Source organism: Lepidochelys kempii, chromosome 4 (genome assembly GCF_965140285.1).
Source record: "Lepidochelys kempii isolate rLepKem1 chromosome 4, rLepKem1.hap1, whole genome shotgun sequence".
NCBI classification, from domain to species: domain Eukaryota; kingdom Metazoa; phylum Chordata; order Testudines; family Cheloniidae; genus Lepidochelys; species Lepidochelys kempii.
The window spans coordinates 16,351,263-16,370,320 of NC_136383.1; the positions used below are offsets into that span (position 1 = coordinate 16,351,263).

The window sequence follows — 19,058 nt, forward strand, 5'->3', positions numbered from 1 at the left end:
GGCTACCTGTTGTTAACAGCAGTCAACACAGGTGCAGCATAGGGCCTAAGGGTCTAATTCATCACTACCTTGCACTTGTTGTAGGTCCCTTGCACCTGTGGGTATAAAGCACTATCCAATCAGAATGGTAGTGTCTACAGCTGTGAAGAATGGGTGTAAAATAGCTTAGAGTGTGAGGCAGTGAAGAATGGCCTACAGGGAATCCTTTAACTCAAGGAACATCAAGTATTCCAGTAAAATGTACACAAACCCCAGCCTCTCTTGCTTGTGCAGAAAAGGTAGCGATGGATGCTACTGCATATTTGGACATGTGCTTGTCTTTGTCCCTCACCGTGCATGTTTTACCGGCACAACCGGACTGCTTCCGTTTTTTTGGCTAATGGTTTGAAACATGTCAAGTTTTACAACTTTATCTACTTAAACATGGTATGACAAAAGGACCCAGAAATCCTTACTTCTGCCCAGGTCGTCCTAACAGCCCGTGCACCCAAATTCATGAGCAGAACAGGAAGGAAGGAAGGAATTTTTTTCATAGCGAATCTGTATAATTCACAGATTCCACCTTGTCCAGGATCCTTTCTGCCTGACTAGGATCGAAGAACGTGTCTCCACCTAGTCCGTGTGGGGGCTGCCCCCTGCAGGGGAGAGAGAGAGACAATTCTAATACCATGAGCCACAGCAGTGGAGGTTTAGTCTTCCCAGTGGTGGGGGTATTTGATTCTACCAGGATGTGCCCCCTACAGAGAAGGGAAAAGGTGCCATGTTCTGCCATCAGAGAAGTACAGAAAGCAGCTATTCACTCTCTACTGCCTCTCATGGGGACCCACTGAGCCAAAGCAGCTCCTGGAAAGAATAGGTACCTGGAGGTGGAACGGACTTGCTCTTTCCCAGAATGTACCAGATAGGGATCAGTTCCTGGAGTCTTCTAAGCATTCATGGGTGTGTAGAAGACAGCCTTCCTTCCCTGTGAGACGCATTCATCAGCAAAGAAACCAAGGGGAAGCTGTATAGGGTCAGGTTATGATTGGAGGGGAGAGGTGTAAACTTATCGCCCTGATGGTACTGTTACTACAGCCCCTGAAGCCAGGAGGGGGAGGGAAAGTGAAGATCCTAGGGTCGCATGTTGGGATGAGAAGGTGCATTTCACCAGCTTTCGTACCAGTATTTCCCATGTGTAACTCTAGGAAGCGTTTGTGTGTAGATTACGATGCTCCTTCTAATCCAACCCCCGATTATTTTTAAATCTCGTTTTTAAGTTAATCATGATTTTTGAATGTGTGAGTTTGGCAATACTGTGCCTGAGAACTAGAAAGTAAAACAGGCTCACCTGTTGTACTACCCCAACGTGGGCCCTGAGCCTGCATTCAGTTGGGCACGGAGGGCCCATTATGTCCAGGTAAGAGGATTTCCACAGGCTCTGCGCTAACAGAGCCAATAGCAGGACTGGGCCTTAAACAGAATGCCAAGATTAAGTCAACGTTATAAATGCTCAAGTACATTTGTAAAGTGCTGTGGCAGGTCAGTGGTACTAGTAACACAGAGATGGTCTCTGCAAAAAAATAAAATGCATCTTGACAGCACATCCCTTTTAAACGGGGATGGCAGGTCCTTAGGGAAGTAGCTGCCCAGTTTTAAGAGAGAGAGAGAGAGAGACCCAGCTAATCTGAATACAGCTGTGACCCACTACTTAGAGTGATCTTCGCCCTAAACCAAGCACACTGCAGAAATGTACCAGATTCACAATCCTTACTGCTACAGCCGTATCTGCATGACTGACTGGGCATTGGATTTAGGTAAAGTTGATGTGTACCATTGTATTTCAATGCAAAGTGAGTATCTGCTCACATCTTGTTCCATTTGTCATAATGAAACTGTGTATATGGGGGGGGGGGAGGGAATAAAACTCATTCTTTCCATAAAAGTTTATTCAGTGATCATGTTTCAGTGTACATTAGTTATTGTTCAGCTGTACTGAAATGTACCATTAGAAATACTTTAAGAAATGTACAGTACATCACCAAAAGCCTGAAACTCAGCTTGGATTGCATATTGTTAGTGGAAAAAATTCACAAACTTCATTTTTTTTCTTTGATAAAATTTCAAAATATAAAATGATAAAACAAAAGCATTATTTGATTTTTAAAAAGTCACAGTGGCCTATTTACAGTAAACACTTTTTAAACAAAAGCTTACTACTCTCTGCTCAATATGCACATGTGTGAGATTCTCCATTTATGTGTGTTCCTACCAGTCTCACCTTCCCTTGGCAGTGAAGAAAAGAAAAAGATATGTGGATTGGCTTTGTTATTTTGAGTCTTCTGCTAATGGGTGGTAAACCCACCACTACTTCATTTTAATGACCAACACCCACACATTCCCTTCGCTGGAAGTGTCCCACTAACTTTTTCTTATTCTTAGATAATTACTAACGGCCCAAATTCTGCAACCAGATGTAGACTCTCCATTCAGTGGAGTTACTCTGGAATTACACCAGGGTAACCAAGTCTAGAATTTGCCTCAAAATAATCGATTTCATAGGGCTGGTTGAAAATTTTCCATCAAAACTGTTTTTCAGTGGAAAATTGGGTTTTTTGTCAAAATGAAATTGTTCACTGAGCGTGTCCTTCCTGCAGAAAATCTAGACTTTTCCCTCAAAAAACTAAACTCCCCAAAACCAAACCATTCTGATTTGGAAATGTTGGATTTTCAACCTGCTCTATAATTTGAGCTGTATTTATTTTACATTATGAAAAGTCTCCTAGTTTTGGCCATTGAACCAAGATCATTGGTAGTTTAGCTCTGTCCCCTTTATGAATGGAATGAAAGCTCATCTGAGTTCTGCTGGGGTTTTTGTCAAGCCAGCTCTGCCTGTAGCTATTTCTTTACTATCCTGAACTTTTAAGGTGAATTCAGCCCCATGCAGAGGGCCAGAGCTAGGCCAGTCCACCATTTAAGTCACACTTAAGCCTGAGGACCCTGATCCTTCAATGAAGTTTGTACAGGTGGATTCCAGCTGCCATTAGCTTCAAGGGGGCTCTGCAGGGATCCAACCAATCAGAGTCCATTGCTGAATTAGGCACATAAGTAGGTAAGTTGAGGCAAAGGCCTCTGCAAAGGGTGAATTTCACCATTAGTGTATAAGCAGTAAAATAAACCTACATCCAGTAAAATCTGCCTGAATTTATGATGTTCTGATCATACATGAGCCAGAATCTTCACTCAGACTAAGTTCAGACAAGGTTCTCCTTGTCAGTGAGAAATAGTGAGAAAAGCAGCTTTCTAAATATTATACACAGTATTTTATGGAAGCACTACAAATAAAAAAAACACCCTCTTGGTCCCTGCTGGGCAGAAGAAACGTTCACATTTTGACCTAGTGCTGTTTGTTCACGTGGGTCACAGCTGCTCAGACCATACCACATTGAGATGTAGCCCAGCCCCACCCATGCTGCTTTGGGATGCGTTTTCTAAATTCACTTTGGTGCAGGTGGGCTGCCTCAGTCCCACAACAAGGTGGGCATCTGCTGCCGAACACTGTCTGCTTCATTGTCTTTTTAGTTGTCTAGTTTTTCCTAAACCAGGCCTCACCTTTACCGGTTTGCCTATTCTTAAGCAAGGGCCAGTATGTTTGTGCTCTCTTCTTCCACTGATTGATTCTAAGTCCAGTTGCCATGAAACCAGCTGGTAATTCTTCCTCACTTCACAATCAAGTTACCCTTGTCCAACAACAAGGCAATAAAAACCAGTTGAAACCTGAGACAAGTGCAGTCTAGTGGTCTGATTGCAGGAGTAGGAGCCAGCAACGCCTGACTACTAACCCTGACTGACCTGTCACCCTGGAGAAGTCATCTCCCCAGCCGTATAATGGGGATAATACGACCTACCTGACAGTGGCCTTGTGAGGATTAGGATATTTCTAAGATGAATGGGACAGGGGTTAAGGAGAGAGACCTCTCTAGCACAAACTTAGTAATCGGCCTTTCTTTACAAATACATTGGTGTTTTCAGATTTGGTCAGAAAGATCCTTGCGTTTTTGCTCTGCTCTTAAACAGCTGCCCTCAGAGCCCTTTGGCAATACGTCTGTGACTGTACATAGAAAATGAACTTGTCAAAAAAAAATGTAATGAGGTCATGGGTTAAATCTCGTGACCATTCAAGCCCACCTGCCATGTAACGAGGGCAGGGTTACACCTGATCTGTTTGATACTCGGATGCTTCAGACGGGCTTTCAGAAAAGCTCAGAAAGTTTTCCTGGTACTCAGAACAAATGATCTCAAATCTGTAGTGTCTGAACTCCACGGCGAAGGTGCCAAAGTAGCAGAGGAAGCACATCACCAAGCCCCACTGGATCCTGGCTGCGTGCATATGGATCCCCTGTGCCATCAGGATAAAGTCTGGAGAAGAGGTGTCAAGGAGAACATGTCTGAGCAGCCTTAGTCCTGGATGAGAGCAGATAGAGCCGCTGTGGGTTGTTTTTCAAATCTGTGAGGTGATAACATCTTGCCTTCCTTTTACACTTAAATATAATCCACTGGACAGTGGCAACCAACATGCAATTAAAAATGGTATTTAATAGAAAATCAGGGACAGGGTGAATGTCAACAATCTAATTCAGCAGGAAACTGGACAAACCAGGGACATTTGCAAGCCTGTCACATGTGGCAACACTTTCATGTGGCTAATGAACATGCTTTTATTTCCACAAAATTGTGCTTAGCTCTTGCACCACACTGTTCACCTGTACATCTCAAAGCATTTGACAAAGAAGGGGAAATATCATTCCCATGATGAAAAGGGCACAGAGAGGTGAAGTGACTTGCTCAAGGCCAAACAGCCACGCAGTGGCAGAGCTGAGAACAGAACCCAGTTTTGTGTCCTAGTTCCGTGCCCTAGCCGCAGACCATGCTGCCTCTCAGTGAGAGCAGGCTCAGTCCCATTCTGGGCTAAGGTTAAACCCACTTATTACTCCTACCACCCTTTCCAGATCCTCTGCAAAACCAACCTTTTTTGGGAAGCCTAGAAACACTGACCTACACCTGTAAAAATACCATCACTCGCCCAATATACTGAAGAAGAAACACCACAGTTTGAGATCAAACCTTCCTCCGAGTCTCCTAAGGCTTTTTCCGTTGAATGCCTATTTGGACTCAACGCCTTAGGACAGGGACTGTGTCTTTGTATCTCATGCTGTGCTGAGCACGCTGCTGGCATTTAACCAACACTGACCTCATGCTCCACTGTTACTCTTTTGTCTTATCTACAGTATTAAAACGACCATGCTGGGGACCCGGTTCCAACACAAACTTCCCTAACTGGTTAAAACACTTGGACTGCAGGAAGGAGCTGAGTCTTGTTTTAACCATGTCCCAGCCCTGCAAAGTCCAAGACCTGACCAAGCTGGGGGACCTCCACACTGTAACTGGGTCCCTCAACAGTGTAGATGTGACCTTTGACTTTGTTATAGGACCTGCTTATCTGCCTACCTTTTCTAGAAGATTGTTGTTTAACCTGCACCCTGAAAGGGTCACACACATTTACAGCTAAAAAAACGAACAGCCTCCCACATAGCTTCATGCTCAGGGTTGGATTTATCACAAAACAGGCCATTAGAATCTGCTCCTTTGGGCCATATTCAGCCATAGCGAAAGCAGTCCCAGTCCCCATTGCAGTGAATGGGTGTTGTGACCTTATGGCTGAATTTGGCTCTAACGGTCTCCTATTTCCTCCACATTTTCAGGGTTGTTCTCAGGTTGTGCCTAAGGGTGAAATTCACCCCATGCAAAGGGCCAGCTCAAGGGTTCTACCTCACGTAAGGCCTATTTGGAGAATTTCTATGGGACTTCAGTGTTAGGCCTGGTGTTGTGGCCCTCTGCACAGGGTGAATATCACGTGTGGTGAAGTAACCAGACACCAGGGCACTGAGATGATAGGATTTTGCTGGTAACATTCAGCACGTTAGTTTGTGAGCTTCTTTAGAGATAAAGAGAAGGACTGAACACTGGCTCGCTGGATTTCCAGCTACAGCAACCTTTCCTAAACTTCTCAAGATGATGTACTTTTTCCAGACCCAACTTGCTGCAGCTCTTTGTGCAGAATCTTACACCAACCTTTCTGGAACGGAAGTTGCTGGCAAAGAAAAGCATGCAAGGGTACAGACCTGGCAAATTATTTGTGATACATAAAGCAAAATCATGAGATAAACCTCTCTGGAACCAATAAACTTTTGTAGCTAGAAACAGGGGAGGACTCTATATGTTTACATCAGACTGGTGTATTTCCTGACATCAGGTGAAATTTTCAAAAGTGCCTAAGTCACTTGGGAGCATAAATCCCATTCTGAAAATGGGAATTAGGTGCTTTTTGAAACTTTTACCCAAATAAACCTTCAAAACACTTCTGATCTTAAGAAGCTTGGCTCCTTTTGTTTTCCCAAGATTTTCTCCTAAAACATTTCATGGCCCTACACAAGAGTTGCCAATATGTCCAATGGTGTAATAGCAATTTAGTCATATTGCTTTATTAATTGGGATTCAGGTATTGTTCTATGGTATAATAACCTCTGAAATGATATAGAAGGAGTTTTAAACCCACTGCTGACAACCACAGTGAATGATGAGAATTTAAATGTTTGTGTAAAGAGACCTCATGGAAACTTTCAGAAGTGATAGCTTTTCTTGGCTTTGTTTCTTGACAGGAATGTGATGATGACAAAAGGCAATTCTCTCCTGTTACATCCACTACTATAGTGAGAGATAAATAACAGTTCTATAAAGTGCCCATCACAATGCATCTGATGCTGAACTAAGTTAAAATAGAACTGGGCCCCATGTCCATTAACAACAACACTACTTAGCATTTCTACAGCATTTTCCAGCTAGAGGTCTCAATGGGGGTAAGCATTGTTCTCTTCCTTCGAACAGCTGGGAAGTCTGAGACACAAACCAACTCAGTGACCAGCCCAGGTCACACAGTAGGTCAGGTGCAGACCCAGAAATAGCCCTCAGGTGTCCCGTGGGCCTGATTTTCAAAAAGCCTGCACAAACACCTGTGTATGTGCTCCCAGCACTATCACCCGCACATGCAAATGGCAGAGACTAACACGTGCAGGTAACAGAATTAAAGTCACGGGGGAGGTGGGCTCTGCACATGTAAATTCTATCACAATGGACACAGGTGTCAGAATTTGCCAACCGCACAGTCCCGACTAGAGGGCAAGCAAGGCACAGCGGGAGAACTGAAGACCAGCCCCAAAGCGGTAACTTCTTCACTCCTTTGTTAGTCAAATCCAAGTGATTAGGGAGGACGGGTTTGTGGTATGGGTACAGGACAGGGACACAGGTGATGAGGGCTCTCTTCCTTGGCCTGCCGCAGAGTGCTCCTGCACAAATAAGCTAGGACAAGTCATGATCTCTCCGTGTCTCAGTACCCTCGCCTGTAAAACAGGGATAACAATATTAACCTAACCAGGAGGTAAGCGTGAGACTAAATTTGTTAGTGGCCATAAATGTTTTGCGCTCCCAGGACAGATAGTGCTATAAAGGGGGAAAGCAGTTTTATACCATACATTATTTTTTAAATCCCCTCCTTTCATGATAAGCAGGCATGTTATTCTAGCTGCCTGCAGGTCCAGCAAGCAAGGCGAAAGGATACAAAGGACTACACACAGGGTTATAGTGGCTGACAAGACAACTCGTGGAATCCCAGCTTTTCTTCCTTCATTCTTTAGGTTTATTTTGAGTGTCAAGGCAGCCTGAATCCAGCAGGCCAGGGTCCCAAAACCGAACGTCAGGGAGGTGCCGACATTATGGATTTCTTCGTCGCTGGAGAGCTACAAAGAAAAAGGAACTTGTGATTTCTTTGATACACCCCAAAGAAAAAACATCTATACAATTCCTCAGTGTGATCCTACTTTCGGGAAGGCGGAAGGAGGGGTGTCATATTAAAGAAGAATCACTTGGTTGCAAAATACACAGCCAATGCTGCCTTCCTACTCAGTTGCAACATAGGTGTCTGGGAGGTCCAGCTGTTTACAGCCTAGCTGCTGCTGCAAGCAGAATTTCCTCCCAAACCAAAGAGCAGTAGACAAAGTGATGTCCTGCAAACATCCCCGCCAGCTCTCTGGCAAGGCCGCCGGAAAAACCAAACGAGATTTTTCCTGCAGAAAATCCTTTGCTGGTTCTCCACCGTGGCCAGTGCATGCTGGGACAATTCTTTGCGCCTTGGTCGGTGCTGTTCTGTGGACATGAACACTGATGCTCACGGGCCCAGTCCTGCAATGAATGAGCTCCATGCAGATGGAGCCCCACTGACTTCAAAGGGGTTCCATTGGGACACAGGCATCCTCTTGCCTGAGCTTGCAGGACTGGGACCACAGATACAAATTAGCTACCCAGTCACAGTGACTTAATTTAGGGGAGGCCAAGTCACCTGGGAAGTAACAAGCCAGACAAAGGCGCCACAAGCCTGGCTTGGATTCTGACAAAGTGAAGCTTTTTGGGTGAGATTCTCAAAGCCACCTAGGGGATTTGGACACACAATTCCCATTCCAATCAAAAGGAGAGGTGTGTCCAATTTGTCTCAGAAGCTTTGAAAATCTCAGATTTTATCTATAAATAAGAATTCACCTAGTAAAAAGCAACCCTGTTGGGAGTATCTGCTGCTACTTCACCATGATCAGAGCAAGTCAAATCCACCCTTTGTCAGTGAAGTCAATGGAGGCTCACCAGAAGTGATTTGGGACCATGACCCCGTCTGATTCAGACTCTGAAGGCAAAATGATACATACAGAATTGTGGCTTTTGTTCAAAAAGGCAGGGGCCAGACCCTGTGTTTAAGCACCTTGCACACTTTGGAAGCCAGTATAAATAATAGATTCACTTGGTCTTGTCTTTCAGTTTTCCAGCTTGTCCTTGACACAGCTAGTGAAATTCACTCCACCCACAGAACGCCTGAGTGTTACAGGGCTCCATGTAAGTGGAGTGCAGGGAGCTGAAAGCCATCCATCCACCCCTAGCCCAGGGGCAGGGAGTGGGGCTGCCGCTAGGCCAGCGATGAGTTTAGACTTGAAATTAGGCAAAGGACTGAAGTTCTGGAATGGTCTTCCAAGGGGAGCAGAGGGGCAAAAAAACCTAACTGGTTTCCCAAGACTGAGTTTGCTAAGTGTGTAGAGAGGATGGTATGATGAGACTGCCTATAAAGACATCTGCTAGTAACAAATATTTCCAATGGCCAGAGATGGGACGCTCAATGGGGAGGGCTGAGTTATTACAGAGAATTCTTTCCTATGTGTCTGGCTGGTGGGTCTCACCCACATGCTAGGGGTCTAACTGATCAGCATATTTGGGGTCGGGAAGAAATTTCCCTCCAGGTAAGATTGGCAGAGATACTGGGGCGGTTTCGCCTTCCTCTGCAGCATGGGGCACGAGTCACGTGTAGGCAGGGGCAGCAGGTTTGTAGAAATTTTGGTGGTGCCCAGAACGCCCAGAGCCCACCCCTCGAAACCTGCCTAAGGCTCTGGGAGGGAGTTTGGATGGGGGAGGAGGTCTGGGGTGCAGGCCCTGTGCTGGGGCAGGGGATTGGGGTGCAGGAGGGGTGCAGGCTCTGGGAGGGAGTTTGGATGGGGGAGGGGGTCTGGGATGCAGGCTCTGGGATGGAGTTTGGGTGCTGGGTGCAGGCTCCAGGTTGGGGCAGAGAGTGCAGGAGGGGGTGAGGGGTGCAGGCTCTGGCCCGAGTTTGGGTGCAGGCTCTGGGCTGGGGTGCAGAATCTGGGAGGGAGTGCAGGCTCAGGGAGGGAGGGGGTGCGGCGCTTACCTGGGGCTCCTACGCAGGGGGGGGCCAGGGGGCCTCCCTGCACTGCTACTCCCAGGTACTGCCCCCGCAGCTTTCTTTTGGCCACAGGGGCGTTTGGAGCAGAAGCAGCGCACATAGACACAGACCCGACCCACCCTGCCCAGGGGCCGGCAGCCATGTGGAGTGAGCAGGCAGGAAGCTGCTCAGCTCTGCTGCACTGCTGGTGGTGGGTGGGGGCCTGTTTTAAATCACCCGGGGATGTGCGGTGGGGAGCGCCAGGGGGCAGAAGGCAGGGCCGAGGGAGACACCCGGCCTCAAACATTGCTGGAGCTGGGCCCAGAATATTCCTGGTGCCCAGGCACCAGGGGCCCATAGAACTCGCCGCCTATGCTTGCAGGTTTAAAATAGTGTAAATGGTGGAGTCTCTGTAACTTGAAGTCTTTAAACCATGATGTGAGGACGTCAGTAACTCAGCCAGAGGTTAGGGGTCTATTTCAGGAGTGGGAGGGTGAGGTTCTGTGGCCTGCGATGTGCAGGAGGCCTGACTACATGATCATGATGGTCCCTTCTGGCCTCAAAGTCTGTGTTGTTACTCCAGCCTATAAACTGGAACAGCAGCAACAGCCCCTCTGCGCTGGTTGCATGGGGTACAAGATCCATGTGCAATGGGGAATCTGTGGCCTGACCTCAGACCTCAGCGCTGCCTTCGATATTAGCCTATCTGGGACCATTTCCACAGCACACACTTCCCTTTGCATGGCTGCACAGCCTCCCCACTCTCCCTCCCTCTGTCTATCTATATTCATTCTCAGCTGACACAACCCCACTATTACTAAAATGTCAGAAAAATCAACAAGAAATTAGCTCTTGGATGAAGACTGGCTGTCTCAAGCTGAAGTGACAGTGGTTTGAAAGGGGAAACGCTTAGAAGAGCTGGCCCAGACATTGTCCTTGTTGACTCCTCCTGAAGCCTGGATTACCAGGTAACATCAGTTTCTAAAAACACCTGTTTTCACCTCCAGTTTGCAAGGAAACCTCATCCCTTCCTGCCAGACAGAGACCTGGCCACAGGGATCCATGCATTTTTCTCTCCAGGTGGATCACTAACTTCCAGATGGATCACTAACTCACTGTACTTGGAGCTGAATGGGAAGACAATGCACAGGCTCCAGTATGTAACTGCCCAACTTCTCCACAGCTCAGGCCACCGTGAGCACATCAGCCCTCCGCTCAAGTCCCTCCACTGGCTCCCAGTCAGCTTCTCTTGCCAGTTTAAGGCTTTGGTCCTAATTTCCAAAGCAATTCATGGATCAAGCCCCCGAGTTACATTAGAGACCGAATTTCCATCTGTGAACCGTCATATCTGCGCTCCTCTGAGACAACCCAGATCATAAAGCCAGAACAAAAAATGTGAGAGCTGGTGACAAGTCGCTCTCTGTCAAATGGATCTGGCTATGGAACAATCCTCCAGAGGAGGCCAGGCAATTCCTGACTGACTACCTCTAGGAAAACTGTGAAACCTTCCTATTTGAGAAATCCTTTCCACCATAACAATGACCCCTCTTCTTCCCAATACACCCTCAGCAACCAAACAAACAAAAGGGAGGGGAGGAATTAATAAAATCTAAAATAATAAAAAGTCTGCTCCCAGAAAAGTGTTTACCCCTAAAAAGGGAGAAGAGCCAGAGATTCTGCAGTCCACTAAGGATCTGGCTACTGATTTCATGTGGAAGGCATACAGATACTATGGTGATGGGTGGAAATATAATAAAGATCGATGGTGTGAGCCAACAAGGGACCACGTTACTTTTGCTCTGGTAGCTTTTAGTGTGTTAAGCGCTCTCGCTCTCTCTCAACATCCCCCAGAGAACGGATCTTGTCCAGAGACACTATTGCAAGCCCTCTATTATATTTTGTGGTGTTGCCAGTAAGCAATAAGGAAGCAAGGGCATGTACTTATGGGCTAACATTGACACGCCTTGGTTGTGGTTTGGCACAAGACCAAAAAAGGGTGCTGTTCACCAGCAAGGTGTGGCTTTATTAAACCAGAATATATAACCTAGAGTAATTTACTGTAACAGCTTCTAAAGAACCAGACCTTCGCTAGAGCAGAAAATACTGGAAAGGAAGGAAGGAGAACTTTGAGATTCGGTTTCCTAAAGCCAGCCCCACCTCTCGCAGCTTCCCCTTCACACAGCTGGACAAGCACTGGGCTAGCTCTTACAACTTGGGGGTCCACAGGCAAAACCAAGGCCACAAGCTGCTAGACAGGGGAGATGCGCAGTGATGTCAATGAAGCTACACTGAATTGGTGTACACCAGCTGAGGACCTGGCCTAAAGTATCTGATTGGCTCATCCTTAATAAAAAGTCAGAGTGGAACATGTTACAAGCAGACACATGATTACTGCCAACAGGTCACACACTGATCTGGTTTCAATTTTTCTCTCTCTCTCTTTTTTTTAAAAAGAAAACTGATATATTCTTCCAGTTCAGTGTAACTAATATGCCAAATTCTCTGCTGTCATGATACCACTGACCTCTATAGAGCTATGCCTGCAGAGAATTTGGCCCAGCGTAATTTCTCATGCTTGCGCAGCAGTTACCAGTCAGAGCTGCACTGCTAGCTGTCCCACAGGGGGAGATTTTCAAAGACACGTAGGGGATTTAGGAACACAACCTCCATTGACTTTAAATACTTTTGAAAACCTCCCCCTAAGATTTCATATTCACCTAGGAAACAAGCAGACACATGAATACAGTGGACACATTCCCACTCTAGAGCAAGCTTGTGGTGTCTCAAAATGACAGCTGACAGCTTGTTTGTAACAATAACACACACAGAACAGACTGAGAATTGAAAGAACTACAGCCAGGGCAATGACTCGGAGCAGGAAATGCCTTCCCTGTTTATATATAAAGTCCCTCTTGTGGCCAGTCTAAGGATAGGCAGGAGGTAAAACACCAATATATATTCTAATCATAGGAAGCAACTATCTTCATGGCAGCTCTGTGCTGGCAGCCTGGCCTGCTGTTAGCATAGAATTGTGTGCAAGCTCCCAGGGCTGGCCACCCTCCAGTGCAGTCCCCACGCCTAGGCACTTGTCCATCAAGCCCGGTGCCTGCCCAGGGGTAAGGCAGGCTCCCAGCTGCTGTTGGGTGCCAGGAGATGGAAAACCAGGTGTCACAGATTCAAACCCTGCTTGGAAGTGGAGGGTTAATTCTCTTGAGTTTTGATTGAATTTTAAAGTTTATTAGAAATAATCAATCATCAGTGCTACTAACGGCAGTTGCCGCCTTCCCTTTGCCACCAGGGAAGCAATTTAAGAGGCAGTGGCAGACCTAGGTAGTGAGTGGGCAGGAGGGTATGAGGAGGCAGAGAGCATGGACAGCCATTCTAGCAGCCATACTCCTGCCATGGGCAGCTCCAGGAGCAGAGAGATCTGTGCTCACAGCAGGTAGGGCTGCTAGATAATGGATGCAGCCCTCATGACATGCCCATGGAAACCCAGAAAAGAATGACATGTTAATTACCAATAAGCTGGAGGGAGGGGGAAGTGGGAGTGGGGTACCTGAAAGTTGCCAAGTAAGGTCATTCCAAACGAGGCCAAGCATAACGCAATCAGTCCGCTGATGTTCAGCCAGGGGTTTAGCACCTTTGGCTTCAGCTGTATAAAGCGGAGAACGGCAACGACAAGTGCTGAAAAAGGAAACAAAATGCCAGACACAGTTATAAACCCACACAGCACAAACCTGGTGGGTAGGATTTCCCAAAGCGCTCAACCCCGCTCCTGGTAAAACTCACATGAGCGGCCATGAGAGCAGAGGTAGGCCAGTGCTAAATGCTTTTGAACATTCCACCTTGCATTTAATTGCAGAAGATGCAATAGCACGGTAAGTAACTTAGGTAATTCCTTCTCTTCCTTCCCTGCCCCATTATTTATTGCTGACACTTTTGTCGCATCTTGTCCAAAACCTAGACAGAAACTGTACTGGACAAGGACTGTGTCTTTATTATTGGTCTGGAAAGCATTTGACACAGTTTGGACATTATGTACATAACTGATAATAATAGGATTTGCATGAAGTTTTATTCCATTAGCTACATTTGTGAGGAGTTCGATTTGATGATATAACTTCCTCCAGAAGCACACAGCAGGGACCCGATCGAAAATTTGGATCAGGCCCTCTCCCTTCACATTGTTTTATAAAACAAACATTTCAAAAGCGTCCTTGCAAATGTGGTGCACACAACAGGGACAGCACAGAAAGCTTCTTCTCACTTCCCTGCCAACATATCACAACTCTGACCTAGAGGGATCAGCCTCGAGAGGTGAGAGTACAGGTCACTTTCACGACTATTCCATCCTCGGCCCATCTACGAAGACTGCCAGCAAGGGGGAAAACAAGGACAAGTGGGTGGGAACTTGACTAAGTCTTTCATGCTCCTTGCCCATAGCACAAGGAATTTTAGGTAGCTAATACTGCATTTCATACAGGGCTCAATATCATCGATGTCATTCTCAGCACACTCCTAACCAGATCAGTACCAGTCAGACCAAGGCAGGGAACTGCCACTTGTAAGCGAGAAGTCAGTTTCCTAATGGGAAAGGAGCTAAGGGAGACATGATTGCTTTAAGAAGTCACAGAATCTTCTTCCTGGACTAGGAATGGTGACTGGCAGCAAGGCATGGAGAAGAAAAATTAACACATGTAGACAAACCCAAATAGGAACTATGGGAGTCTAAGGGACTGAGGTGCCTAAATTCAAATGAAATCCAATGGCAGTTGGACACATTTCCCTGATGTTTCTTTTGAAAATCCACCTTAATGTCCTCATATCCTTCAGCCTTCTGCACATACAATCCTGTTGTATAACGACTGTATGGTTTGACTAGATCTTCTGTTTTAGCAGATATCCATCAGGAATGAAATTCATCCCACAACAAAGGACCCAAGATCTGCCTTACGGTCCCTTTTAAGCCCTATTTTAAGGTTTTATGTGGTGCATAAGACCTTATTCATGCTCTCTGTGCTAAGGTGAATTTCTCTCTTAAGTAGGTTCCATTGCTTTAGTTTGGTGCATTCAAATATATTCTTTCAGCATTGGTTGTTTTTTTTTAAATAATAGGTCAAATTTTTTGATACAAGACAGATGACAGGAGATAGAGCCCTGCACCTCTAGGTCACAGGTTGAAAACCAAACCACATTAGTAGGGACACAAAATAATAACCACTTGGTGAATAGTCATGTAAAAATGAACTGCTGATCTCAGTCCAGCTCTCCTGGAACACTGTCCATTTCACAGGTAGAATTTTGCTAGCAGCCTCTGCAGAGAGACCAAGAATCAAGTAGACATCCAGAATGAGAACTGGGGTACTGAATATATTAATGAATGCAGGCCAAGCTGGCAAATAGTTCCAGCCACATTAAAAAATAAAAATGAAGAATTTGGAGGGGAGGAATTTTAAGAAAATGTTGATTTGTTTGACCTTAAAAAAAAATTTTATTTTTTTTTCCATTTTGATGAGAAAAACTAAAAACATTAAGTTAAGGTTCAAAATGAACCAATTTTTCAGGTCAGCCACCGAACCAAAAAATGAATGATTTGTTCACCTCTGTTCAGCACAAGTTCCACTCTCACCCTACATGGTCCTTACAGATCATGCCTGAGACATAGTGGTAGGGCAGTGTTGGGATGATGACACTGCTGATGTTCATACTGGACCTGCTCGGTGCATACAGGATTTGGTCCCAAGCCATTGAAGTCAATGAAAGTTTTGCCATGGACTTCAGTGGGATCAGGATCAGACATAGAAAAAGAACAGTTTCCAGGGATTTCAGGTCAGCATGTTGCCCAAGCATTACAGTACCAGGTATTATCCTGAAAGGGTTCCATTGTATCTGTTTGACTTGATGTAGAGAAAATGTATTCTTTAAAGTGGGCTCTAATGAGTTTCATCCTGGACAAAATACCAACATCAGCAGCCCCCCAGTCGATGCATGGGCATGACCGTTTCATCTTAATTATTTACTTTCTGTTTTGTAACTCCAATATAACGTGAATCAGTCAGTCTATTTTGGAGGGCTGCATCAGCCACTATATAGGTGCTTAAATTACACAACCTTCATCTTCACAATGCACCCCAAGGCAATAATATGGTGAAATGAACCATCTTTCTGTGCTGTTGCTTCATTATTGTCAGAGTATATGGGAGAGGGAGAATCCTAGCTCATGCACAAGTGATGTGACCATAAATGTTCAATTATGTTTTGGATCAATCTGTTTAAAAGATAAAGAATTTTAAAATGTTAATTTCAATACACACATTGATCCTGTCCTTAGGATTTTGCCACTGATTTCAATGGAAGACAAATTGGGCACTATCCAACCATGTGGTACAAACTAACAAGATCTGCTGGGCCGACATTTTCAAAAGTGACTTGTGATTTTGGGTCCCTCAGTTTTTGGATGACAGTTGAGACATCTTAAAGGTGCCAGATTTTCAAAGATGGGCACTCAGTACTTTCTGAAAATTAGGTCCTTGTAAACATGTCTCAAATTAGACACCCAAAAATTTGAGTACTCCCAAAATCTTTTGAAAACACTTTTGAAAATTTCGGCAATTGATGTTTTTATCAGTGATGAAGAGTATTCAAAAACAGGGCAACAACAGAACAAGAGAGAAACAGCAATGTTCTCAACAACAAAAAGTGTTCCTTCTCCATATCAAAATGGAGAGATACAATATTGATGGTATCCTTTGCTGAGCACTGATGTTCATTATTTTTGCATGTACCAGATGGTCCTACCCCAGATGAAAGATCATAAAGCAGCACTGAACCTTGTAGCATATCTGAGCTAAAACTAGTAAATCCCAATCTCATTAATTATTTCTTAGAATCATGGGAGAGAGTGTTTGTGTGCGGGAGGGGAGATATAGATGATAAAGGATTTGCAGAAACAGCTAGATGTGATCTTAAAGAGGGGAAATATTTTGGTAATTAACTGTAAACTTCAAAACTAAGTAGAGCTGGTCAGCAATTTTCTTAATCTTTTTTCAATAGACTCATCCAAACCAAAACGGTTTGAAGGAAAGGCTTGGTTTTGACGATTTTTCAACAAAAAACAAAACTGAAAAAAGTTTTCAAATTGTTGAAATATTTTGTTTGCAACATTTTAAATTAGAAATTCCAGTTTTGTTTTGACTTTTCACTTTGAAATGTACGATAATTACATTTGTTGTAAAAATTTAAGAATAGTTGAAATCACAATGAAATTATGGAAACAAAATGGTTTCAATTGACCCAAATCTTTTTTTTTTTTTCAGGTCACAACAAAATTCAAGATTTTGATTTTTCATCCCAATTCAGGGCAGAATTTTTTTCCAATATCTCAAAAGTGCTTACAGCATGAAAAAATCATTTCCTGCCCACATCTAGAACCAAACAGCTGCATAGCTGTCACGTGGAATGCTCAGATAGGGCTATAAAAAAGGCTGGAAAACATAACGTATTTTGTTGATCAAAATGCTGATCACTCACCTCTGAAAAATCAGGCCCCTTTGAGATGTCTCAAATAGAACACCCAAAAAGTCGCCCACAATCACTAGTCATTTTAGAAAATATAAGCCCTATATGTCCATATTCCAGCTAATTCTGTCAATCTGTCACATTACTATAGATAGTGCTGAATTTGTCCTTCACTGAAGTCAACGGCAAAATTCCCAGGACTCGACTCCATGAATATACCAAAATAAGTATCCCAAGATCCTTCATGTTTTGTTCAGGCAGATTAAAAAAAATTGAACATTACATTAATTTCCCCTCAAGAATGAACAAAGGGCCCTCCTACCTAAAATTCTGGCAATAATGGATCAATAGGACATGAAAGGAAGTGTATTTTATGGAGAATATTACTGCATGGCCGGGGGTGTGTTGTAGGGAATAAGGCTGAAGGCTAGGTAATCTGAGCACCTGAACAGTGGCTGAAGTGGACATCTGACATAGACTGACAAAGGCAATATGTTTCAGGGGGAATATTCTGCTGCTAATGTTGTGTAGTTTTTTCTCCCTGCATCCATCTCCGAACTGATCAGCAACAGAGCTGGTCAGCATTTTTAACTGAAAAAAACAGCCTTTTCAAAGAATGAAAATTTCCATGAAAAATTTTAAAAATGAAAAGGAGTACTAGTGGCACCTTAGAGACTAACCAATTTATTTGAGCATAAGCTTTCGTGAGCTACAGATCACTTCATCGGATGCTCAAATAAATTGGTTAGTCTCTAAGGTGCCACTAGTATTCCTTTTCTTTTTGCGAACACAGACTAACACGGCTGCTACTCTGAAACCTGTCATTTTAAAAATGGTAACTTTTTTTGAAATGCTTATCAAAATGTTTTACTTACTAAAACCAGTGGGGGGGATGGAGGGGGTGTGAGTTGTAAATGAAAAATTACAATAATTTATTTTGAAAATAAACAAACAAACTGGGTCCATTTTGAACCCTTTAAAATAAAAGCAATTTTTACCTAGATTGAGCAATCCCTTTTAGGCATGTGGGACTCCTAATAATGCTAATGGGAGTTATGCAGGAAAACAAAAAGAGCACACTACTGTGCCTACAAAAGGTCAACAACCTCAGCACCAAAGCAATATTTAAATACTGTGCCTCCTTGAACTTGCACTATTTTATATAATTTCCAGTATGTCCTCTCCTAGAGCAAGGTCTTCAGTGTGGTTAAGGTCAATAATGGTACAAGCTGGAAGTAGCCCTCATAAGCATCCAATGTAGCAGACATTCAGCCTGCTCTAACGAGCTCTGCTTTATCCCGATAGGGTAACGCCCATAGACATCATAATACATGTTGTTGTTGGTTTCCAGCCTTGGGGTTCCATAGCTATAGTTTTCATTGTAATACCGGGTGAGGTTCAAAGAGAAAATGCTGACGGCATGTAGCAGGTTTTAGCCTCAACATCTTGTTCGTTCGTTCGATCTTTCATCACAACTGCATAAGTAACATTCACTCATTCTCATACACATAAGACCAGATCATGAAATCGGCTGCACACAGGCAGACTCCTGCACCCACACAGAAGCCCATGGACTTTAATGGGGCTTTGTGTGGGTGCAAAGTCTACAGATCTGATTGTAGGAGTGGGGCAGTATTTCAGTAGCTCAACAGGGAGATGTGTACTCATGTCAAACACATTGGACTCTGACAAGAAGTTTCCCACATACATATTGTTATATTTGGTTTTGAGGGCA

General features: G+C 44.4%; 1 protein-coding gene across 9 annotated transcripts in view; it reads right to left on the bottom strand.

Annotated features, from left to right (window-relative positions):
* Window positions 1-2,287: 2,287 nt before the first annotated feature.
* TMEM150C (transmembrane protein 150C) overlaps window positions 2,288-19,058 on the bottom strand; it is a 41,196-nt gene continuing 24,425 nt past the window's right edge. For all 9 annotated transcript variants that reach the window (XM_073340505.2, XM_073340498.2, XM_073340506.2 and 6 more), the window contains 3 exons: window positions 13,362-13,489; window positions 7,652-7,829; window positions 2,288-4,395 (listed from right to left, as the gene is read on the bottom strand). In XM_073340505.2, the coding sequence (XP_073196606.1) occupies window positions 4,187-4,395; window positions 7,652-7,829; window positions 13,362-13,489 (515 nt within the window). In that variant the 3' untranslated portion in view covers window positions 2,288-4,186. The remainder of the gene's footprint in view (window positions 4,396-7,651; window positions 7,830-13,361; window positions 13,490-19,058) is intronic.